General features: G+C 46.6%; 1 protein-coding gene across 1 annotated transcript in view; it reads right to left on the bottom strand.

The window, feature by feature from the left end:
- Window positions 1-26,318, bottom strand: part of LOC122396267 (circadian locomoter output cycles protein kaput) — a 127,834-nt gene that overhangs the window by 64,435 nt on the left and 37,081 nt on the right. Inside the window, exon 2 of the mRNA XM_043394500.1 lies at window positions 13,361-13,551. Coding sequence (XP_043250435.1) covers window positions 13,361-13,551 — 191 coding nt within the window. The remainder of the gene's footprint in view (window positions 1-13,360; window positions 13,552-26,318) is intronic.

Consider the following 26,318-nt stretch of genomic DNA (forward strand, 5'->3'; position numbering starts at 1 on the left):
AAGGGGAAACCCTCGAACGTAGCGGCGATCTCAACCGTGGCAGCATAAAGTTGATTAATACAAGCTGCCTCAAAATGATACTTTGCAGGCGGAAGAAGTAAACACGTATCGCAAACAATTTTAGAGGTTATGGTTTTAATAACAAGCTGCACCTCCCCGCCCGCGAACTAACGCGCTGCTCCTGTTATTTCCTTTATATTCATGAATCTGTGCTCCTAGACTTCCGCAATGAAGACGATAAGGAGAAAAAGTATCCAAGTTTTCTTTAAAAATAAGAGAAGAAAAAGAAAAAGTGAATATGTTTTTGCTCCGCTGGATACGAAACTATAAATATAATAATGCAAATTAAAACAGTTTCAGGTTTCGAACTTTGCTGCAATTAAAGATGATACTATGTATCTCTGAAACAACTGCAGTATTTGTTAGAACTTATGCGTTACATATTGCGCCATCTAGGGGCTATTGTGTCAAGTATTGCCGCTATAAAATAGACTTTGTGCGTATATACCTGTATGTTTAATTATGTGTCCAGATTGTGCCATATAATCAACGACAGTAAAATCGAGGGAATGTTTCAATATTAGTCACTTTGTGTATCGATAGAATTGTAAGTTCGTTACACCGATAATCATTGCACACCGTCGCGCAGCGGAAACATTGCGATGGCCCATATTACCACCCCGGTCTTTATTTGGACCACTTCCTTCGCTCGTCATTAAGGAAGCTCTCTCTCCCTTTCTGTCTCCCTCCTTCCAAATAGTTTCCATACTCAGACGCGGAGAGAGAGAGAGAGAGAAAGAGAGAGAGGCGAGCTCACGGTGCTACGGATGGCAGATTCTTCTTGTTAAAGGGATTCCCCGGCCGAGTCTTGCTCGTTTTTCTCCCATTGCTCTCTATAATTACGCGCAACTAGCCTCTTTTTCCTGCATATGTTAATGAAAATGTGTTCCGCGCATGCTACGCCCGGCTCAGATTCTTACGAGCAAATCTGTTCGAGTAGAGATGCGAACAACACGATACAAAAGCGATACTTCGACGTTTAATTGTTTAATTACCACTGGCAGGGTGGTTGCCCGCGATGATCAGCGGAACACTGGTAATTCCTGGGGAGCAAAGGACTTCAATGAGAAGCTCGATCGTTCCAGGAAATCGGAGATCTCTTATTAGAAGATCAAATAAACGCTAACATACCTCCAAACATGCACACGCTCCATACTGAATTCTACGACTTTCGGACGAACTATCCGTGAAGCGTATTGCTTCAAACAGAAACCAACGTTCATACATACGCGCACACGCGAATTTGTGTCCAAATCTTTTGCATTTCTGGACTGAAAACATCCGGAATTTCAAAGTGTGGGGTGATTTTTCTCCCTGTTGTGCTCGACAACAGCCGTGAAACTGAAACAAACGAAGTCAAACAGTCGTCAAACTCTACCAGCGACACTTGGAATCCCAACCCCGTCGAGGAGACGCGGTAACAACCTGGCGGAAGTGGAACTGTAGCACGACAAAGCGCGAATCTCGGGATCGCAGACCGTGAAGCGTCCCCGACGCGTCCGCCGAGGAACGAAAACGTTGTCCGGAACAGTCTCGGTGCGAGGTAGAAATCGACTGGCGTATTTTTTTTTTTTAACGAACCCGTTGCCCGTTAGTCGTTAGCATGCGCCAAGAACCAGCGTCGGGCAGGATAGTGATCTTCTCGGGCACGCGTTCACCGACCATGAGAGTTCTGAATATATTTTTATATGAAAATCCAGCCGCGAAGTTAGTTAGAACGGACTACCGACGAAATTTTTTCGAACGCGCACGCGTTCACGTGACGGGGAACGGGACACGGCTAAAGGAGACTCGTGCACGCCGTCGCTGAGCCGAGCTGACCGATCCCTATCGATCTGTGTGTGTCAGGCGCGCGTTATGATCGCGATGAAAGATGGAACGCGAGAAAAAGTCGGAACACCGTGGCCCCGTTGAACCCCCCGGGTTGGAAACTGAAAAATCCGCGGGCAAAAACGCGACTACGCGACCCGCGATCGGAGGAGCCACGTGAGTCCTTCATTTTAACGCGTGCGCGCTGGCTTTTCGTCGATACCCTCGGATCCCGTACAGATAAGTTTGACATGGCGTAATTTACTCGGCCTATCGAGCCCCGACGTCAGTTCGTCCGAGTTACAACGTTCGTACGCGCCATTCAGGCCTGACGATAACGTTATCGATGTATGGCCAAAGGACACTGCCGTGAGTTGTCGGGTAAGGTAACGAAACGTTCCAGAGAATTGTTCCTTCGAATCACCTTTGGGCCACGTGGATGCTGATACAGGCAGATGTTTGCCCCTATTCGTCAGAACTTTTAATGGCGCCTGTGCAACACCTACGCTGAGCCAAATCTACTGTTAGATCTACAGAAAGTGCGAACCACTGATCCATCGGAGCATTTCAGCACCCTAGGATGAACGATTCGAAACACCTGACGGTCCATAGACGAACGAGAACACGAAGATAGAGCAATTGCGTAAGACGACGCGGTAAAATACAAAATACACCAATTAGGAACGGCCTGGAAGCGCGACGTTGGCGATGGTGTGGCGGAGTTATTCTTAATTAAAATGATTGCCGACATTACGGCTAAACTCTCGCAATTATGATTCCCTTTCTCTTATAAAAGTGTTGCCCGATTCCTGCTGGTGTTCCACGTATTTTTAGTTAATAACAGCCTTACGCCGGTCTTATCGAGGTTCATCATCGTGTACAACGGCAAGGCCAGTGCAGCCAGCATCGGACGCTAATTTCCATGGGTTCTCCGTTTCGACGGCAATGTGGTGTCACGTGATCAGCTTTCGGGGAAGTTTGTTACTGGGAATTGGCCTCTTGCCAGTTGCAACTTCGCTGGTTTGTTGGGAATGACTTGGAATCGGTGTGGTTTGGAACTGTTTGGAGGCTAGAATCTTCCGAGTGTTGGAACTGTTACTCAAATTAAAGCATTGGGGTGTTGGTACTGTTTCTGAAGCTAGAGCATTCGGTATCCCTGAAGTACGAACAAGTATGAACAAGTTTGAAAGTGTTTGTTCTAGAATACTTTACACCGTGATTGACGACTTTGGAATTATTTTGGTTGTTAGATCGTCGAGAGCCTCAAGGCTTCTCACGGGTTAGAAAGTTGGCAACCTTGACGTCTTTAAGTATCTAATGGGCTTTGAAGAAGAGTTGATCTAAGAGGCTATTATGGTGTTGGCAAATGGGAGAAGGCTCGGAGTAACAGGTCAGCAAAGAACCTAAGCGATTCGCGTTGCCACTTACCATTAGCAACAAAAATCAAGCATTACTTGCAACGAACGTATAACTGAAATTTGTTGTACCTTACAAGACACTAGATGCCAGGGAAAAATCTCTTTCGCGATAGTGGTTACGAGTGAAAAGCTCCACAAACAGCCTCGTTAAAGAGCCCAAGTAACCGGAAGCGATTGAAAACCTACACGTCCTAGGAGATCCACCAGTAACCATAACTTCTTATTAATTATTCAATAGTGCTCAGTAAGTAACGATTATTTGCGACAACTACAGATATCTGCGTCATACAGTCGGACCTGTTTTCCCGGCGTTTCCACTCGAGGCTTCGGCTAACGCGAAGTTACTTATTAATTTTTAATCAGTCCACCGATCAAGGCGTTCTTAACGCGATCGATCGGTCCAACGTGATTGTAGTTAAGCGGACAGGTGCTAGTCTGTGCGCGAAAAGTGGCTACGCCGGTTTACATGGCAATCGATTTTCCTACCACGTTTGATGATCCCGTCCGATTGCGGCTGACGTTCAGCCGCCCGCAGTGATGTATACAGCCTTTAAGCCCGTAACCTGTCCACAGACCGTTTCGTTTCGCTTGTATTCGCGCCCGTTCGGACGGCCAGCCATCTGCGGCTTCATAAACACCGACGTATGAACGAACTTAATGCGTATGAGCGACTCGGGCAGGTGAATGTCAATTTAAATCCTTTTCCACGACTTTAGGTACGTGTCAAAATCATTTTCCGTCGGTCTAATTTGACATAAGGAGATCCTGGTCTGCTGGTTTTGCTTCACGAGTTGGGAAGTCTTCACATTTATAATGAATTTCAATTTCATTTTAGCACGACTCGAGCTTGACTCGAACTTGATTCAAGTTCGAGCGGAACTTGAGTTAAACTTAACTTCTATTTGACTAGATTTTTATGTTTGATTCAAATCTAGCTCAAGTACCGTGTAATATTAGCTCAGGTTCAGGTTTCAGAATCTATCTTGACCTAGACTCGAGTACGGAAGCAATTAAATCTGTCTCTATTATTTTATTCAAGGCGATCTGCGAAAGGTCTTCGCTCTCGACCTCGCTTCATCATCTTTTCCCCACGCTCTTGACGCACGAAGACAATTTCTATCTCAATTCGATCTACTATCGTACACTTTTTTCGATCAACCGTTAATTACCTTTCGACATCCAATAGTCACTCTGTAGCCACGTTATTTATTCATAGTCCCGTGGCAATTATCTGCCCCGGCGATTTGCATCATATTTCATTAGCGTGAACGCGTCTAAACACTTTGTATGGAAGATACGGATCTTTACGACGCGGCACAGAAGCCAGAACAGTGATTATTCTTGCGTTCGATTATCCGAACGATTAATCGTTGCGTATCCGTTGCGTGAAGTATCTCCTGTCGAATGAACGGACACGTTACACCGTGTCTGTTTCCTTTCGCGTGACCATCATTGATGATAATGTTATTACAACATCGAGCGGGAAAACATGAATGTGATACAGCGAGACGATGCGAGCCGACCACTTTTGTACAAGCAATTATCAAGTTGCGTACTAAACGCTGCAAAAGGTAGACGCTGCACGAGACGCAAAATTGTTAATACACCGAGACATGGGGCGGTTAATATCGTTCAATTATAGGCAGTCTCTGTTTTGCAACCAGTTGCTACTCGCTCATTTCCATCTGCTCGTTTGAATTAGGTTCGACGAATCCGTTACTCGTCGGTTGCAAGAGATTCTTATTATTCGAGCGTTCGATACACTCTTAAGTTAATGGTGTCCAAATGCAGCAAATATTGGGAGCAGGGCATGCAATATTCCTTGGTGGGTTTTAATTCAGATAGTGGCGATCTGTGGCAAACGAGGATCGAGAAAGGTGTTCGACCGATCGAAAAAGCGAGGCACGGTTCCCGCGGCCCTCGGCCATATAAGTCGATATTCGCCGCGGTCTAATTGCCGCATTTTTAATAATGACGTTAATGAGCGATAGTTATCGCGTGTCCGGTCGCCGTCTCCAGTCGGCCGTTCGGTGTCGAACCGATTAAAGGCAAATCGGATGTTGCCCGTCCGAAAGGAGGACCGACTGACGGTCCGTACACCGGCGATACCGATCGCACGCGTGCCATTGCCTTCCGTGAACCAGCGGCCCTATCAGAAAAATGCAGCGGCCGCGTCATTTCATCGGAAGGGCTTGATGGCTCGCGGCAGATGTCCCAACGAACTTTTACGGTATCTCGATCGACGTTCCAGCCGCCGATCGCGACTGATCGCGAACGATCTTCGTAACTGGACGGGAGAGGCCTGCTTAAAAGGAGGATCGGGCGTTCACGGTAAATGGTCGCTACTGGTGTTCGGGATTACTGCGGGACACGGACTCGTTCGAGCGGTTTTTGGGGCAAAAAGTTTCCCTGGAATTATACTTTCGGCCGTTCGAGCCAGTATTCTGGTATCAAGCAAGTCAGGAACGCGTACTTTGCAAACAAATTATGCCCCTTGATTCAAATTTTATGTATGTTTTATGAAATTTCATCGATCTTGGTATAAACTCGAATCAAGTTTAACTTAAGTCGCGTTCGGTGTTAGCTTAAACTTGACTTGATATCGACTTGAAATTAACTTACACTTGACTCAATCTTGATGTAGACTCGACTCAAACTAGTATTCAATCGATGTTATATCCGATTTATGACGAATTTGAATTTGACTCAACAGTCACACGCTATTTATCTGCGTTTAACCGAAGTAGTTTTAAACTGGACACCGTCTATGAAGAACTTAAGTTTTCATTTATTCTGATAGTCATGAATAAACCACATACATCACGAACTCTTTAACTTTATGTAGAGATCTGAGCTATTTCATGTTATGTATATTTATACAGTGTTGTGCATAAATATATATTTACTCTTGTATCTTCTCTCGGAGAATTATGCTGGGGAATAAAATATGTATCGGATCGCCTGATAAGGACCTGTAAAGGGTCGAAAAGAATCACTGATAAAACAGATAGAACCAATAATTTTCATTTGGATCGGGCAGATTACGGTGATTAAACTGCCCTAACAATGGTAGTTTCATTTATTCTTTTTCGTTAACCACGATGTTTATTAGACGTGCTGCTCGATTATCGCGAAGGCCATCTCACGAGTAACCTGTACATCAAGCTCGCTCGTATCCGAACCGTATCTTTAACGTTCACGTGAAGTTTAAAAGTCTGAAAAGCTTGGAGCAATTTCTTTCGATTCCCCGCTACACATCGGGTGAAAAAAATAAACTTTGCCAAGATCCACCGGCTCGTAATCTCTTATTGTCCTGAGGAATATGAGGGGGGGGGGGGAATGCCCCCTCTACGTTCCAGGCGCCATCGCCAAGGAGTTCTGTCGCGTGCCGATAAAAATAAAACGGACAAACGCGTCGGTCTGTCGTGCCACGAGACAAGCGGAAAGGAAATCACTTTTCAAAGCCGTGCAGCTCGGCTCAATCGTCGCCCCGAGGCTGATGACTTCATAGCAATGACGCGGGTGCCTCGCCGCCTCGCTGCGCGGAGGGAAATCATAAAGGCAAGCCGCATCGCGATAATGACATGAAAAATGAACTCGACCGGAGATAATCGGCGAAATTAAATAATTGCACTGGTCGGTAGCGCGAGTCGTGCCGACGAATTTAATCGATTTACGATCTTCCATAATCCACTGTTGGCTTCCGGTCATCGCTACCACCTCGAGATCCGTTTCGTTGATTTCTCCTTCCTTCTCCCTCCTGGTCGCAGCCTGTTCCGTCCTGTCAATCTTTCTTTACTGCTCCAATTCCCTTCGTTCCTGCGCTATGCACGCCATCTTCATTCCAACGTTACCTCGCGGTGATAGCTGATCAAAAAGCCCTATTAGGGGAATTGGCTCACATTTCGTTGTCATGGCAACTAAGTTCTGAATAACGCCTACCCCTCGACGACGGATTAGGAACTTGTTGCCATGTTGTTACTCTTGAAACCTAACCTAACTTTGAGGTTAAGTTCGGAAGCAACAGCTTCAAAATTCTTTTTAGTAGGCATAGCAATAAATAAAGACCTACTAGAGGAATTGGAGCACATTGCACCAACATGATAACTAAAGAATGAATAATGACTCTATGTCCAACAATAGCGGGTTAGTATAATGTAAAGGTTAGGTCTAGGTTAAGTATAGCGATTGATGTTAAGTTCCAGATAAGGAAAGTCTGCCTCCAATCTTTTTTCCAAGTCAGTGGTAGACTTTAACTACCACATATTCGACTCCTCAAAATCGTCATGGCGTAGTTATCGTTGGAATCTTTATTCACTTCATAGTTTCTTCTTTTCTCTCTCGCTGGCATCAGTTTAATCTCTCGTCTCTCTTTCTGCCTATCGCTCCTTTACGGAAATGTCTGTTCGTTCCTCTCCCCAACTACCCCAACCTCTTTTCTTGCTCTGACCCCTTCGTTATACCAGTTTACATCCCCCCTCCTTCGGCTCCGTTCGTTGTCTTCTTTCTATGTGCCTTCGACTTCGCCTCTCACCCTTCTCCACTGCCTCTCATTTTCTTCCCCGAATCCCCTCTCGTCCTCCTCTCGTCACGCAATGGTACTCTTGGTGTCCCTCCCCGCCAGGTGTCAGATCGAAATGAAAAATGCAAATGAGTCGTAATGATGAGAAGGTAACTGTATCGATGTGTATCTCTTCATCAACGTCCGTGGTACGCGTTCGCAAGGCACGCTGACGCGGCCAGACAAAACGTACAAGGTGTTCCACGAGGGAACACGGATAAGTACTGCTCACTATTCTTGGCGCCGAACCAACAGTCGCTCAAGGCCACTTCCCCAACTACCAGTGACGTCACAAAACCCTCTTTCGATATCGTTACGGACCACAATTTTATTCTATTCCGTAATCTGATCGCCTAATTCGAACACCACTGCCAAGTTCGTCCATAAGGCGACCTAATCGAACTTCCTCCGGGTCAAACTCATCCTATTTTCTCGCCCGTAGATGAATTTTGAGGTTAGGTTCTAGAAAAATAACCCCTGGACGCTTATAAACGTCTTATTTGAAGGTTTGGTAAAGACGCTTTACTCGCGAATCTTCTATGCATCAAATTTTCAATGAAAAATCCATTCTTCTTATTTTTTTGCGCCGCATAGACGACAGCCATGTTGTTATATTAAAATGCATTCATAGTAAAAAAGCTCGGTGAACAAATTCCCAAGCGAAATTTCTAAAAAGGATCGTTAAGGGCCGCGTTCAACGGCATTAAGAATTCACGACTTTCTCGCAAAGTTTCTGACGTTGCGTCATTATTCTACGTGCGGCGGGTTTTGATTAAGGTGTCGGAGGGTGACGAATTGTGTAATGAGGATTTGATGCCCTCGCGCGGCAAGCAATTAGTCCGCGGGGATTATTAATGTCTTGAACTAACAATTTCATCAGGGACCTTATTCAGCTCTAACACGGTTCCGTCTTTCCTCTTCGTTTGTTTGTCCCGGACAGGTTCGAGGTACAATTATTTCTCGCGTAAAATTTGAATGTTTAATGCGAACTTATCAGGTGGATCAGCTTGGTAAATTAGCACGCGTTTTGCCATAGTAATGAAGTTATTTGTAATTAATGGGCAGGTTAACTATTAGGGCCTATTCTGGAATTCAAATATCGAAAGAAGACTCTTTTACCATAACCTCGATCACTAGTCTCTAGTTCAACCTAATTTCAACCTTCTTCAAACAGTCACAGCTGGAGGAACGTCTTCCAGAATTGGAGAAGATTAATTTTGAAAAAGTTGTCACTAAAAATTAGTTGTCTAGCGAAATTCTGCAGGTTAAAATTGGACCATCAAAAAGTTCCGTCGAAACCGTCGGGTAAAAAGCGAGCGAATACGAGGTTGCCGGCAATAAGATCGACGCGGAGAAGGTTAATTACCGGGACTCGTCGCTTTGGACCTTTTATGGGGGTCTACGGGGAATGGCAAAGCGCGAGAGAGGAACGGTAAGCGTCAATAAAAAAGCGAAAGAGGTGCAACCCCCACGATCCGCTATCTGGATCTCCTGCAACGTTCGCCACCTTCCTTCTCCTCCCTCGCCTCTGCTTCCTCCTTCTCCACCTTCTATTCTTCGTCTTCTTTCTGCTGGGTAACCGGAGGCGAGGACGCACCACGTGCCTGCTTGAAAAATCAGCGCGTTTACCGAGAGGCTAATTAATTTACATAGCGGAGCGACGCGGGGCACTTTTTTTACTCTTTCGCCTGCTGCAGTTTGCGAAGTCGAGGGCGTCCTGCTGGGAAATAGACGATATGGCGGGGTCTCCCGAGAATTGTAATCAGCGTCTAGCGTGAAGTGTTTTGCGAGTACTGTTCCTAATGTTACACAGCTACGAAAGGAGTACGCTCGGTAATGGCAGGATATTGCACAATGACGTGTACGATAAATATTTTTAACAATTATCGAGATGCCCGGGTTTCTACCCTACAGGTCGCACGTTTGTCTTCTTTGTACAGCTTTTGGCCCTCTCCCTGGATATAACCTCTTTCTCGCCACGAGGTAATCGCTTCCTCCACATTGTTCAAACTAACGGAATTACGTGTTCGTGACAAAGTTGCTCAGCCGTGCCCGCTATAGAAGTCTCCGAAAAAAAACTGCACCGAGCCCTGGCAATGACCAAAAAGGCTTCTTGTCCCAGCTACATTGAGGTCTCGCCACATGCTTGACCATTCGGGAATCGAATCTTCGTAGTGTGCCTGCTCGTATAAAATATCCTACGATTGAGAAGACTTTCTGCTTCTAGTTAGGCCCAGGTCCTAACACTTGCTATGTCTAAAGGTATCCCATGTTAGCTAGCCCAAAGTCTCAAATTTGCTCTGACCATCTCTCCAATGAGAATGAACTGCCCGAGTCCTCTGCAATTAAAACAAATTCATACACACGAACGAAGGTCTATCTCGAAGAAGTACATGGCGCTAAAGGGTGTCCCCACTCGATCAATCTCCCTCAAGAGACAGAGGAGTCTCCTCTATTTTCATCCCGAGAGCCACGCGGCGTTTTTCGCAATTAGCGAGGTTCACGGCAGGCAGGGGTAAACGTGGACCGACGAAGAGGTGCTCGAGACCGTGGAGGGAAGAAGCAGAGGCGACAAGCTGGTAATGCACAAGAACTCCCAGGTATCGGGGCATCGGACGACACTCTCCCGGGAGTCTTCGGAAAAGATCTGAGGTCCGACAATGAATACCTATTAAAACGGTGTGAACAATGCCCGGGGCTGGCCCGTGGTCCGCTCTCAGGATCGCGCCGGTAGCAACAAGAGCGCTAAGTAGAGGCCCGGGCAACCTCTTGTGCCCCGCAGGTGATATACTGCGAGATCCGCGATATCGGGACGTGGCTCGCAGGCCCCAGAACTGGACAACGCTCTCCGTGCTCCTCCGCTGTCTCTCGCGTTCGCATTCCTGTTCCCGTTCGCATTCGCATTCCCGTTCGCACCCGAGACTACGATCCGGATTCGTGTCCATTACCTTGCATACGCCGCGACCCGCTCGTCGTTCATCGGCCGTTTGGGGCCGATGCTCGTACGGGAGCAGGATTCGATCTTTGCCAAACAGGGTTCAGGACTTTAAATGGAACCGAGGTTACGTTAACCGATGGGACTGCTATTTCTGGACGTATCTAGCTGCTGCGTGTCGAAAGCCACTATCTACCTTGTTGCTGGTCCTTACTGCTACCTGGCATCGCTACTATCAATTAGAGTTGTTATACTCCTTTGGATAGGCTCGCAAGCATTCGATCAGTAGAGTTATTCGTTCTAGACTCTATTGCTCTGACTGGGTCATCTCATAGGACCCAAACTAGGCTGGACGAGTCCATCTTAAGCTACGTCTTAGGTGGTAGACTACCAGAGATGTTAAATTATTAGTATATATGTGATAAATTTGCTGTTGGATGATCTCCTATCTGCCTAGCCTGTCCAGTGACTCAGATTACACTTATCTCGTCCGTTATGCTCATGTAAGCTAGCCTAACCCATTCATCGCCAACTGATACATATTAGCCCGAAGTTATTGATTCATCGAAGCATAACGAATGCCATTGATGCTCTTTAAAGAAGATTCAATTTAGAATCGAATTGAAAGCTCCCCAGTTGCACCCAAAGCCTGGACCTGACACGACCGGTATTCGAACCACTGAAACAGGAATCGAGACACTCCTAGAGTAAGAGTTCCATCCGTAAGAGGAAAGATGACTAAGTGTGGGCTTACTAATGCGACTGTGCTCTGACTCTGAGCAACATCGAGGATAGAAAAGGAATCTAGTTCTACGAAAAATCAGAGTATCCAACGAACGGATCACTAGATTCAGATCACCAGGATGCTCAAACGACCAGAAGAGAAGCATTCAGGACAGGGGTATTATCAGAGTTTCCGCGGTAGTAGGGGGAGACGATCGTTCGTGGCCAGGTTCGCAGTACTTAGCGGCGTTAAATCGATAAAAGTGTAGAAGCCGCATTACGAGGGTTTCGTGTGGGCACACTTAGAGGCCGCGCACGTTCGTCGTGAGATTGGAGTTGCAGAAGGCAACTCCAGACCCGGGGAGGAAGATAATGGACGAGAGAAAGAAGAACGTCTGGCCATTATTCCGCGGCGATTCTTCGATTGGCCCCACCTGATTGTGATTGCGGATGAGATTGCACACCCGCGGCGCAGGAAGCCGCGCTGCTGGCGCGGTTGCATAATTCCGGCCTGGTCTCTTTTTCGCGTCCTCCCTTCGATCCAAGTTTTCTGTTTGATCAGAACCGTGGCCTGGCAATTACCGACAATCGTGGTTTCCACGAGTAAACTATGTACGATCCCAATTCTCGCGAGCGAATGAATCGAAACGGGAGCTTTTAGGATGAGCCAGGGTGCAATGTCTGTCACGATAACCGTCGTCCGTGGCTCGTTAGATCGGTCGATGTTCGTAATTATATTTCTTTACGCGCCGTAGACTATAAATATATACAATTAATTGCCGAAGAGGGCCAATATCTAGATTCGATGTACGAAATAAATTGTTCCGGGCGGCGTTCGAGGTGTACGCGATAAGTTTGACACCGTGTGCATGTATCGATGTTGAGCAGCGTTCGAGCAAAATTATCCAAGTTCGATCTGAAAAGCGTATCTCGGTGTGGTTACGACGGGCCGCTGATATCTGGGCTGACCTAAAATTTAAAAATGTCATAGCCGCTCAGATATCTTGACTAATTATGAATAAGCAATGCAAATGGGTTGAAAGCAGTGTTACGATTACGCGACACGAAGGGATTGTAAACTCTCGCAATTTTATTTCTGCTTTTCAACGTCAAACCAGATGCGTGGCAAATGAAACAAAGAATCCAAATTTCGAGGATTCGAGGATCCTGCTCCTGGAACGTTCTGAGGTATCCAAAAATATTTTCGCGTTCCCAGGCGAGTCTAAAACTATTTCTGCAATGTCATGTACGATATGGTGCAACAATAGTCGTCAAAAAGTACAATAGGTATGTATCGCGGGACCCGCGAGTTCGACGCCGTGGAGACGAATCGCGGAAGATGGCCGGCTATTATTTTTGAATCTTATTGTTTCGTTGGATAGAGAAAGATAGTGAGAGTAACGAGAGCTTCGCGTGTCCAGGAAGATGTTGCGGATGCTAATGCTTCTGGATGTACAACGGTGTTTGGATACAAAGACGTGACGCAAGAAATTTCTGAATCTTCGCGGCGCGTTGATGATGGACGCTCCATTCGCGATTGATAACTAAACGAATGGCTCTAGCGCTCCGCAGCTCCGTTTTATTACAGCCAGTCTGATAAAAAAATAATCCTGCGAACCCGGAATTAACCCATCAAGCATCGAGTTCTCATTCGGAAGAAATTTAGAAGAATATTCGTTTCAACTTTAAAAGGCCAGGAATGAAGATAATTTGAAATTAATGCCTGCCCAAGAGACTGTAAAGTATTGGTCTCTTGTAAAAATTGAAAAAAAGCCAATTGGTACTTAACGGGTTAATCAATCCCTTGAATTTAACTGGTGCTTCGAAAGCCCATTAATCGACACGCACGCTTACCTTGAAAGTAGCTTTTTGTTCGGAGGTAGCTCACACTGAGTCTGAGGATACTGAGCCGGTCCAGCTTGCTCAGGATGTTCTGCTCGAACGGTAATAACGACGCCAGCGTGTCCAGTTCGGCGTTCAATCGTTCTCGATGTCGCTTGCTGGGGTTCGACTTCGTCACGCCATCCTTTTGGGGTGGTTTCAAACTGCAACAGAAACAAACGAACCATCAAAGTGGAAGGAGCTTCGGAAACTGACGACCAGAAGAGTTTAAAGGGTGTCCTGACCCAGTTATTATTCTTTTTTTAAGATTACAATCACTGTTAGTTTCTTAGAGTTCGTCACGAATGTGACATTGTCGAATTTACCACAACTGGAGGTGGTGAACTGCATTTCAAGGTCCGGGTACAGTGTCGAGGCAACAATGCGTGTCACCGAGTCCTAATTAGCCGAAACAAGGTAATCGTTTCAGCCTGCGGTGTTCGCATTCGACTGGTTTCAGGAATTCCTCGGCGGAGCATCGCCGGCCACCTTCGAGGCTCGAACAACAGGCGGCCTGCGATCGAACGATCTCGATAATTAAAGGTGACCACTGTCGGGGGGTTGATTGACACGCGGGGGAACCCAACGGACCGATATGCCCACTCAACAGCCGGGATTCCTCGGGATAAGTATAGTTATTACAAAGTATTTCTTCCCCCCGCTTTTTTTCATTTCTCCCTCGGTCTTCTTCCGTTAACTGTTAACTTCTCGTTTTGTTTCGTTTCCACGTTATCCAGGTTGTCGCTTTTTATCGAGAGGACATAGAGTGTACAAGTTGTTTGGTAATTATGACAAGCAGGAACTGACAACTGCGGGTACCACGTGGTGGTCTGACGAGCCGCCATTGGCGTAGGCACAGAAATTACAGAAATATTTAAGATACCTCATTGAAAACTTAGTGCCTTTTGTCACTTGAAAGCGGGAACTGGTAGAAGTAAACAAACGCCCAAATATCGACTCGCAAACCCGTTTCCCAGAAGTATGATTAACTTTTGTTTCTGTATATTATTACTACAGTAGTCCCTCGATTATTGCATGGCGTTGATAAGTGGATAGTCGCTAAGCAACAAGTACGGTCGGGGACTCTGTGGATGAGTCATAAATAGCAGGGACATGGCGTATCGTTACATTTTGTAAATTTGACGACGTTTCTCGAATGTAGACATTTTTTCCGCGAGACACCATAATAGTTAGGAGGGAGAATTAAGGGCGCGACGCCAATGGCTCGCGAAATAAATATGCAAAAATCAAACGTTACGGATCGGCCTCGAACTGTTTGTTTAATTGAAGCGCTCGCCGTGGGAATGGGACCCCATACCAGACCAGTACGGAACTCCCCGTCAAAGACACCGCGCCGCGGCCACTCGCAGCCCTATACTTAGCAATAATTATTATTCTTACGCGTATACATACGTATATATTTAACAACCGTGGCCTGCTACGCTGGCAATCTTCCGCAACGAGATGGACGCGTCAGAACGACCCAGGACCAGTTCTTATCTCGGAGAAATGTTGTAGGGCCAAACGAATGGGACTAAGCGTTTGTTAATCGTGATTCGAAGCATACCATTCCGAAACACAGAGTAGTTAGCCTAATCGCTGTAGTAAATTGTACGGATGGAGTGCAAACTAGAGCGGGAAAGAGACTACGAACCGAAAATACAACATCAGAACATCCATTGTCATCGAAGGGGGTATTTGGTTAGGTTTGTGCTGGTTTGATTGGATTTAGTTTGGCTGTGTGGTAGATCAGTGATTGGTACGTTAGATGATCAATGTGTTTAACTGGTCAAACATCAGATCTGAGTTAGTTCTGCTTATTAAGTGGTTTAAGGGTCTGATGAATAAAGGATGTAGTCATTTATATCTGATGAGATTACTCGGTAATGGATAGATTAGCTAGGTGTTCAGCCTGTTAACCGACTAGGTTGTTAACTTGAAATGTAAACAAGACGATAGTTTAATGAACACAATAGATGTACCAGGTGATTAGGTGGTTAAACGACAGAAGCGTCGCTCGTTGGAACGTGTAGTTACATATAACTAAATCTGGACTAAGTCTAGACTAATCATCGAGTGATAGACAGTTATAGTGCTCGTGATTAGCGCATTAGATGGTTAGTAGAGCCACGCAATATATCTGTTACTTCTTACTTGGGTCGTTAGGTGGTCGAGGTATTCGACGAATGCAAGGTACGATCATTTATACCTGGTTAGATTGTTAACTGATGGATAGACTTCCTTTACAGTTGGAGATCTTGGGTGGTTCTTTAGGTGTAATTTTCATTACCCACTGTCAAAAGCAATAAATTCAGTTGATTAAGGTATGACTCGCCGGAGCGATAAGTTTCCACTAAATTCATTAGATTAATCAACGAATCCAGAAATGGACGGTGATCAGGATTAATGCAGTCCATCCAGGAAGCGATTCGCTTCGCTTTATCCTTACGACGAAACAACGCCAGCGGCTCGGGCGCGGAATTCCTGACAAAACCGCGTTGGAAAGGCCTGGAAAAAAGGGATACGCGGCGAAAAAAGACGGGAAAAGAGAAAAACGACGCCTGGCCTTAATTAAAATGCTTAGGGGTTAGAAAGCGTGATGAATGAGATTGCTGGCCGTGCACGTCCAGCCCGTACGACTGCGCGGCAGCACCGAGAAGAACTCTATTAATTATTGGATGACACCAAATCCATTATCCGGGGACGAGGAACGACGAACGTCCTCGAGGAATAGTCTCATTCAGATACCATTAGGACCTCGGTCCGACCTTTTGTTCTTCCACCTCGTCGCGCGTTCCTCGTATAGCAGCGTGCAAAACACAGTTAATTATTGGGACGAGGACGAGAGAAAGGTGTGCCACGTGGGCCGTGCCAGGCCGCTGTTATGGCTCTAGTTTTTAAATTCGCCAAGCGTCAGGTCTCGGTTAAGGTACGTCACCCTCCGACTTCTACAACCCCGGTTTCTTCAAGATCCATCCTCCTTTCAAATCGTTCCCACCTAGATAATGGTCTGCGCATAATTTTACACCGTCAGAAATAGGGAGCACCTACGATTTCTCTAGCTGGCTTTTCATTTCATTGTATTCCCAACGGGCCAGCTATCGCGAGTTATTGGATGACTGTATCGCGATGACTGTACCACGATGACGGACGGATAAAAAAAATTATAGATTTCGCTGAACAATGTCCCAGAGAACCAATGAATGAGACACGCGTTTACGTAATCGACTTTTGTTCTCTCCCATCGTGGGAAGAAAGCAACGCGCACCGTGCACTTTGCGCGGCAGAAAACAGCATTTCAATGCACTCTGAAACTGCAAGTTCGCCCGGGAATCGTTGGAGAATGAAACCAATGCGACAATGTCGTAATTACATGTAATGCAATTGTTTTTGTTCCATTGCAACCGCACACGGTGTTTCCTAAGCTGTACGTTTCAATCGTTCGGCTTGAAACTAGGACTACTCGAATAATTGCATTTTCTGACCGTTCAGAAGTTGATTTTACGAACGTAATATCTTCGACTGGTAGACCCCAACCGGAGCCACATCCTCAAATTCATTGCAAACATGCCCTATGCCTAGATACTCTGTGCTAAATAAGAAGGCTTTAGGCCTAACTTACGTCCAACGTAGGCCCCAAGATTCTGACGTCTCGGGAAAGAGCTGAATCGAAATAGATGTCTGTGCTTGAAAGGGTAGACTTGAGTAGGTTTTAATTGTATAAATGAATCGCAGGAGCCCACGATTCCTGAGGGGCCAGGTGATAACGTGTCAAGTTGTTCGACCCCTTCGAACGGTCTACATCAGCCTGCTAATATTAGACCAGTTGCGTAGATGCGTGTCGGTCCCGCGAACCGTAACACGGTTACGCACTCGAAATGTGCGCGCATACTTCAGCCGCTGTTTAATGGCCGGCCACGTTATCGCGATCGTTACTCCAAGGCTCCCGCGGCAATTTTCCGACCCCGGCTGGCAACGCAAATCCTGTTTTCGATCTCGTTTTCCTAGATAGGGGCAGCGATTTAGCGAAGACGACTTCTCAGGCTCGAGCACAAGGGTTAAGATCAATATCCTTCGGAACACGAGTCACTTACGGTGCCCAACATTTGCTTCGCGGGGGAATACTACTCACTTACGCTGCATTTATTTGTATTATTTACATTTTGAATGAATTCCACTTAGAGTCAAGTGTACCACCATTTAGAGAGGAAGATCTGTTGCTTTAATCCGGGGTAAAAGTTCGGTCTTGAAAGCGGAGACTAGTGACTTCCCAGAAATCCATCGATTCCAAATTCCTGGATCGAGAACATTAATAATTTACGAGGAACAAACACAAGCTTCAGACCTGATTGGAATTAAATAACACGAGTCAAAGGTGGCGCGATCGCACTGTCGGAAGCTCTCTCAGCACGCCATCCTCGAATCCATCAGCCCTCTAAATCCCAGTCAAGGTTGCTCGGGTTCGCGTTAACCCCCTACCATGCCTCCATGGCGAAAGCAAAACGACTAAGATGTCCCTTCGAAATCGATAGAGAAGACCATTCCCATCTAACACGAAGATTTGAAACTTTGAAATCCATAAAGCATTGCCGGGTTTATAGCGAGTCGAGTATTAAAAAGAGGTAAGGAACCATTTTCCTCGTCGACTCGCCATTTTGCTCCAGGCTTCCACGAGACTCCGGCATCCACGAGTCCCTCCAACCCCTGGAGAGGACATGTACGTCGTGACAGAAGCGTCTGCGTATCCGTTTCGTCCCTTCCAGTGCCCTTTAATGGCTCAGCGCGTCAAGCTCGTAGCTCTGTTGACGTCCTTCCGCGCGAGAGGAGAAGGGCGAGGAGGGTTGGGAGCGGAACAGAGAGACGCGCAGGCGCCACGAAGGGTGGGTCCACTATGGATTTTCGAGGGTAGATACGCTCTACCAGTGGAGTTCCGGGGTGGCAGACAGCATGGGGTAGCAATGGAAGCTCCCACTGCAAAAGGGATGCTAGGCCGCTTCCTGAGGGGTAGGCAGGGGGTGATATACACACCTAGCCGGCGAGGGGGAGAGCAGCGCTGCCTCGGAATGCCTACGATCGACCTTGAACCGTAGCCCGGGCCTCCGAGGATGGTTGCTTCCTTTCGGGGTTGGCAGAGGACAAAGGGGTTGGACTTTTTATGGGAGTCGATTCACGGAAAGAGGCTCGATTCGTCGAGGGTTGCGACCCAAGTAGTAGTTTTAAGGAGATTGAATGGAGAATGAAACCATTGTTCATGGGGAGGGGGGTTGATTTCGGCTCATCGATCTCTCGATTCTGAAGCTAAGGAACTGGTAGTTGGTAGGTAGGGGTGTTCGCTATCATTTCTGAGGGTACACATTAAATCATTGATTTCTTCAAATAAATCACTCTACCAACAAATGTCCTCGGGTCTAACCCAGAGATCCGCGAGGTAACTTCACTGATAGTACCACAAGTAAGCCTGTGCAAAGTTTATCAGGACTGGAAACTCATGAAATCGTTACTAGAGGGGATCAACGATTGGTACCCCGTTCGCCAAGTATCTAAAGCAGTCATTTTCTATCATTGAAGGCTCACGCATCCTTAGCGGATGGAGTATGCGCTGGTTGTAGTCCCCCTAAAGCAATAGATTTATAATCCCACCATTTTGCTAAGCCTTCCATAGACTTCCTGAATGTTTTCCTGAGTGACCACTTCGGAAACAGTTAATCATTCGAAGAAGACGGGCAAGAAACATGTAATAACAATAAGGTGACACTTTTGATCCTGTTACTCCTTGATAATAAACGTGATTATTACTAAAACAGTATCCGTCAGTAAACAAATAATTTCATATGAATCATTATTCCTCTCCGAAACAGAGGGACATAAATTCATCAGCCTTTCTCCTGTACGTCCAATAAATCAGAAAATGTAAAATTACCTGTCTCTAATAATTCATCGGGTGTTGTCGTCGGCCGGTTGCAAGCAACATTTCAACGTCGTTTATTAATTACGTATCGCGTTGTCGGTTTTCCATTCGCTGTCCAGTCGACGGCAAAGACACCGAAGACTGATTTTATCGGATCAGATTTCGCGGAGCGATAAATAGGTATCGGTCACGTGGCCAAGGAATTACGACTCGCCGCTCCGTGGGTAATGATTCAGCTGGGCGGTAGCTGTCCCCGATAATTGCATTTTAATGGAAAAGTGAAAATTTCGTTTCACGTCCGCCGGAAACTCGCCACTCGAATGCAGACCTTTTTCGTTAATTATAAGGGTAGATCTACAATTTGGTAAAAAAAAGTCCGTCGAGCGGGCTTATTCGGTTGCGTGATCTAACGATGAAAGGCAAACAGTACCCTCGACTTGGCCTCCCTTTTCATTCAAGTGTACTTCCTCTCTCATTGGGATTCACCGATTCTTTAATATTCTATTTTCAACAAAGCTTACGTACACATCTAGAGATCCATAATCTGAGACTCTGATCACTTGACACTATGGATACTCCATCTAACATTGTTACGAGGTTACGGTCTCCAAGATGAGGACAAGTTTTCACAAATTTTGTTACATTGATTCCCTTTCTAAGTTTGATATACACTTCTCAGCCATTATCTCGGCCCGCGATACACAATTTCTTTCTATTGATCTAATTCCGGGTAGCAAAGAGAGCGTGCTGACGCGACGTCCCTTTATCCTCCGGGCTCGTTCAGCTTTCCCTCTATTTGCTCTTCGGGAGATTCTTTTCAACGATACACAGAAATTTCCGCGCGGCTCGAGCGCCTCGACACGCAACAAATTCGCCTCGGCTCGAAACGAGCGGAAGTGCATTCGCCTGTCAACGTCGAATTTCGTAAGTGGCGACCAGAAAGAGCGCACTGATGGCGGCCGGAGCGACTTTCGACATCCTGTGGCGAATAATCGACCATATGTCGGCTGACGCTAGAATTAGTGGTCTCCGTCAAAGAGCTTCTCGACAACAAAAATGCAAATGCAGCTGGTAAGCTGAGTCCGCGGCCATCAGCTTGCTTCTTTCTTTGCCGTTTGCGGGAAATCCAGGATGTCTGCAAACCCTATTTACCTTTCTTCCTGGCACACATTTCTCTGGAACTGTTACGAACAATCAATTGCCCAGGATCATGCATGTGAAAGGCAACCTAAAGTAGTGGGGCTTTGGGATCTAATCCTCCTGAGCTGCGCCTCTGGGAGTTTGGTGACACCTCAGACTGTTCATGGAGGTGTACTCAGATTGGAAAACAAAAGGGGGAACAGGTAGCCAAGCAACCAAAGTATGTTCTAGGGCTAGATGATACTTTAATCGTCCCTAGAACTATGAGGACCTGGGACACTTAGAGTGGAGGTTCTACAACCAGAGTAGGCCTTAACTGCTGTCCTCATCTCCTTGGGATGATAAGGGATCATCTTCCTAGCTTTGGACAAACTGGTCTAGACTGTAGATTCCAGTAGAAGCCTCATTCTCGATTCCATCTGTCTCATTGAAATCGGTTGCGTGATTCTTTCATCGGCCAAGCGGTAGCTCATCTATCCTGAACGCGTTCACAGCATTTCATCGCGTGTGCTCGCTTCACGCGGCATTTTTCACCGCGAAATCGGTGCTCGCTCGCGCCGCTAACGGTCCCGAATCGGCGTTACGATGCTAACGGGAGCAGAAAGGATCGTTCTCGCGCGTGCATTAAGCGCGTTAACAAACGGCCCAGTCACCGTCGGTTAACATTACACGGGCGCGAGCCGGCGTTCAACCAGAGCGTCGCGAACGCCATTTCCTTCATCGCCGTCGCGAATTAATTACCGCGATCGTTCCCGGATTAATTACGGCCATGTATCGGGCAGACGCGCGAGGATGAGCTTTTTCTCGCGCACGCGATTTGCCGTCTAAATAGCGCCGCCGCCGGCTGATCAGCCTAGCAAGACGATCCGTCCTAGCAGCTGTCCACCTTTTGTTGAACGCAATGAAACCGATACTCTCGTAATGATTTTATTTTTTATAAAAACACTTGGGGACCTGGACTACACCTGAGAGAATCTGTTTGTATCTGTGAGATGTCCTACTAAGAAGTACCCCATCAGCTTATATGCACTTCCATTCTTTATTTATTCGGGGTTCTGTTCAAGGAACTTGTTGGTGATTTATTTATGAGTCAGTCAATTAGCATCGTGAGCAGTACTCGCATACTTCAGCGTACGTAGAAAGTCTGCTTCATTATTCGCTTATATTTCTTTTAAAGATCGTCGGACTATTACGCCTTGAATTTGCTTTGCACGAGTGTTCCAGCAGTATTACCAAGACCATGGAGTTCAAGACCCCGTGCAGACTTCGTTTAGAAAAACAAAAAGAAATCGAGTTCCGATATGTTTATATCACCATTTTAGGTTAGCCGCCGTAGACGCGTTTTCCAACGCGCTACCAATTCCGTGCGTGGCTATGTAGAGCGCGTAACTAGCGTGACAAACGGAATTATTATGCGAGGACGAACACCTCGTCGGGATGCTCTACGACTGCCGGAACTAATTGAGTGTACGAACTGAGACAGTTTTTCGAGTGGCTCGAGGGATTATTCCGACTCTGATCGCGAGAACTGGGTCCCGTGAAATTGGATTTCGCGGAATTTCCCGGTGCATCAATTGTTTACAGACTTTGGACACCAAGGAAGTCGCGGAGAAGATGGATCGTTCTAATGCTGTAATCGCTTACATTACAAGCCCGAAGACTCTTAAACATGATATTTCTACTAAAGTACGTTTTCGTGCGAAGGGGAACGCTCTTCAGACGCCTCGTCTGTGGGTGCTACGTTCGAGAAGCTGCTCTTACACGAATAGAAGCAGAACCTGCCTTGGGCCACGCGTGCATAAGTGTTGATCCACCATAATTTCAGCTACTTGATTTATGACTCGAAGTTTTATCCAACTGATTTCACTTTACGAGTGGGTGTTGCATCAACTTGCTATTGGGTCTTCCTTAAACTTACCTCAAATCTGTTTAAAGAGTGGGCTTTATTTTTTCAAACTAGGTCTGAAGAATCTAGGATAGGGTCTATTTGAATCCTCCGTCAAACAGGCGCCACACCTAAAGCCACATTCCCAAATGCACTTGAAGCGTGTTGCATATCGTGCGTAGTACACGTGGGAGGCTTCAGGTCTGATCTATGTCCGTGGTGGACCCGATCTTGGATTTTCTAGACCTAGATGTCGCGAACATCAGTCTGGAGAACCAAAGTCCGCTTCTGGAGACTCTGCTGCGTTCTTGCAGGTTCGAAGGTGGCCAGATCAGATCGCGATTCCGTTTAGAAATCTCCACGCATCGAAATCTCCGAGCGTCCCACGCAGACGGGAGATCCTCGAGCGATCAGTCGGACATCGACATTACCTCCTCTCGCGTGATCGCGCTGGCCGGTGCAGCGAATTTCGAATTCACCGGAGAATTTATGGCGGCACGGGCCGGAGTTAGGCCCCTGGTAGTTGTCCGAGCCCTCGAGTTTTGCACCCGTTGCGTTTTCGGCAGCCGGGAGATTTGTGGTCCCCGGGATTCGACGATTTAGATGTTCATTTAATTTAGTCGTCTTCGTCGGTTGAACCCGAGTCGTGGCCCCGTGGTTCATTAATAGTCGAACCGGACAAATAAAGGAGCTTTGATTTATGCACTGCCCGCCGCGCGTACGCTACGAACGCCTTCGACGCTCCGTGGTTAATTAAATTGTTTATAGTCGTCGTGTCGATCGAGCTTTTCTGGAATTAAAATTGCGCGGGCATGCTCGGAGCTTGTTAAGGGACCCCTGAATTCAGACGGGAACGCGGGAAACACCGGCGGCAGTCAGACATCCCCCTATTCCCATTCGCAAACACGGAGAAATTCTTGTCTTCGAACATTTAGGTCTGGAGTTGGGTCACGAATATTTCTAGCTGAGTAATCAAGTGACTGGTAAGTGGATGTCACAGTATAATCATACCCTAAGACAAAGATGGACTGGAAGTTACGCCTTCAGAGTTTCCTGAAAAATTGGTTTCGGAGTCGTATAAAGAGTGGCTAGACTCCCATCATCAATTTTCAGAGATAATTCGCGATTCGCAAAAATCTCGATCGTTGAACGTTCGTTTCCGCGGACATGTACCATCCGACTGCTCATTTATTAACACCCCGTGTACGCGTTACGCGGTCGAAGGGCGTAGGGTTGCTATCGCCGCGAATCCGTGTTGGTCTGCACACCGCGGCGCGGCGAGATGCTCGATAGGGATCAGAAGGAGGGAATAACGTCGCCTGCAGCCACCGTAAACAAAGCCTGAAGGCGTGGGACGTCGAACGGAAAGCCTCACGGATCTTCGTTAATTGCGCGGATTGAGCGGCGATCCCCTCGCCGTGATATCTTCGATTTTCTGCAATAACCGGCTGCCTAGCTCGGCCCCGACAACATAAATTCGCGACGGACGGTTCGCAGAATTCGCTCGTACGCGAATCCGCCTCTAGATTTCAGCAAATTGCTACCCAAACGGAAAAGATGCAGCGAAAATTCTACTATTTTGCAAATATTCCTCTGTGCAAAGCGTACTCGATGAAGAGGAATACTTTTCGTGGTCGCCATCTTTAGAAATCCGGTCACGGAAGTAAATCACAGACAAGCGGAGAAAGAAACGTCGAGGATCGGGGCGCTTTCTAAATTTAAAATATAAAAGCGACTCGTTAGATAAATTCAGATAACGGGTAAGTTTCTAAATCGCTCGCGAGCGGTTTAATCTATCGTAATTAATTTCGAAGCGAGCTCCGGACTCGGAAGAACGAGACGCACGATCTTCGACAGGAGCCTCGCCCGGAACTTCCGGCGCTCCTAATTGCGCCAAAGGCTTATTAGACGGCGCGCGATGTGGACCGCGTACGCGAGCATGCAAATGCATCCACTTACCCGTCTTACTATGTATATCTTGTACTTATGCATATCGACGTACACAATGGCGTTCATTCTAATGAGATGCGAGGGGTTCCGAGCCGACTAAAACGAAATACGTGTCCGATGCCTCCGAAAATGCTAATTATCGTCCATTATCTAATGACTCATCCGACTTGGGGAATTTGTCCGGAGAAAATATTTCTTTGTCTGAAATACCGCCCGATGTTTCCTAATACCGGGGCATCCGTCAATGTCGGGTATATCAAACTCGGGCAAACCGACTCGATGTCCCCCGATCATTGTTCGAACCGTGACACGATTTTCGTGTGACTCGAAACAAGGTTCGAGAGACCACACAACCGATAAAAATCCACGTTTGACCACTGTCTTCTTCAAATAGATCACATTGTATCACTAATATCTAATACAAGGTAATCCTACTAGATATTCTAGCTCTGAGTCTATCACTGGCAATAATAAATAATCTCTACTGGCACAGAACAATTTATCAAAGCAACTGTTGATCGTATTCCCAATCTGCGTTGGCTCTTGACGTCCCAAGATAGAGATCTCCGGACCAGAACTTATTGACTAGGTCAGTTAAGGGATGTTAGAGTACTTTGCCATAATCTGAACACTCTCTCTCAGGCTTCTCGTCTGGCTTCTTCGTACAGATCACTCTAACAACGAAAAGTCCCACTAGCCCATCTCGCGAGGAGGCAGGCAATTAACTAGACTAAATACTTTAGCTGTGAGTTGGTTACTAGGAATAATTAACCTGGCACAGATTCCGCTAGCTCCGAGTAATTTATCAAAGCCTCTGTTGATTATATTCCCTGTCTATGTTAGCTTTTGAGCCCCCCAACATGTACGAACCTCAGGATTAGAACGTGTTCGCTCCGTCACTAGGTCAGTCAAAGGTTCTCCGTCAAGACGTATGACCTTAACTGGAGTTGCTCATCCTGTTCCCTGAGAAACCTTCCTCCCCCAGTGTCATCATTGACCTTTTCGATCGGAAATATTCCGCGTCTACTAGGACTCTCCATCGTTGGTCCCACTATCGTCTACTAGAAGCTGGCAGGCAGCCCTGTCGATGCAGATTACAGGTTTTGGGAATGATTAATGTCATCTAGACTTCGTAGCCTAGTACAATTTATCAAAGACCTCCTGTTGATAACATTCCCTGTCTATATTAGCTTTTGATCTTCCTGAGTGTGGGAGCCTTTGGAGCAAAACCTGTCCGTCTGTGTCTTTGTTGGGTCAGACAAGGGTTTCCTGTTCTGGCGTTCGAACGCCGCTCGGCTCTGTCGGTCTCGTCCATCGATGGGAAGACGAAAAAGCGTGTCGCGGTGTCGGTGGTCACGTGACGGAGTAAGAAATCGCGAGACCGCGTGATTTAGGAAGGAGAGTCGTTAATCAAGCGGCCGAGTTAGAAGTCAACAGGTGCGAGAACGAAGCGGCGGCGTGCCGCTCTCGCATGGGACACGCATGCCGCGCGTGTGTCACGGACGTGTGTCTCCCGAGCGTGTACAACAGGATGCCAGTGTGTAGGGCACGGTGAGCGTCGGTGCTTCTCCGTGTATGCCGGGCTACTCTAGAAACTGGGACGAGCTATAGGTCTCCTGCAGGTGACGATAAAGAAAATTGATAGAGGGGAATGTTGAATGGCTCGAGAAATATTTATAATGAGGACCATCTTCCCGTAATATGATGTTTCTTCCAGGGTGCAACGACGCAGAGTGTGGCGTGCAGTCGTACTTTATTACAGCAACTGTTCGAACGTTCCACCATTACATCCTAAAGATTTAGTGGATTAATGTAAACTTTAATAGCATAATTCCAGGAATTGTAGTAATAACTATAATTTCTTTATAATTTTATTACTTTCACGAAGCAGCTGTTTCCCAGTATTTAAGGTTGAGAGGTTATCTTGGTTGATCGATCGTCTGGCAATAAATCATTGCCTAAGGACAACGCCGGGGAACTTTAAACAATTAACGTTTCAGCTGCATAATTAACAGTCCTCATCGAAATAAATATAATAAGGTAGAGCG

Source organism: Colletes gigas, unplaced genomic scaffold (assembly GCF_013123115.1).
Source record: "Colletes gigas isolate AHSC1104 unplaced genomic scaffold, ASM1312311v1 Colletes_gigas_Sc00007, whole genome shotgun sequence".
In the NCBI taxonomy this organism is placed as follows: domain Eukaryota; kingdom Metazoa; phylum Arthropoda; class Insecta; order Hymenoptera; family Colletidae; genus Colletes; species Colletes gigas.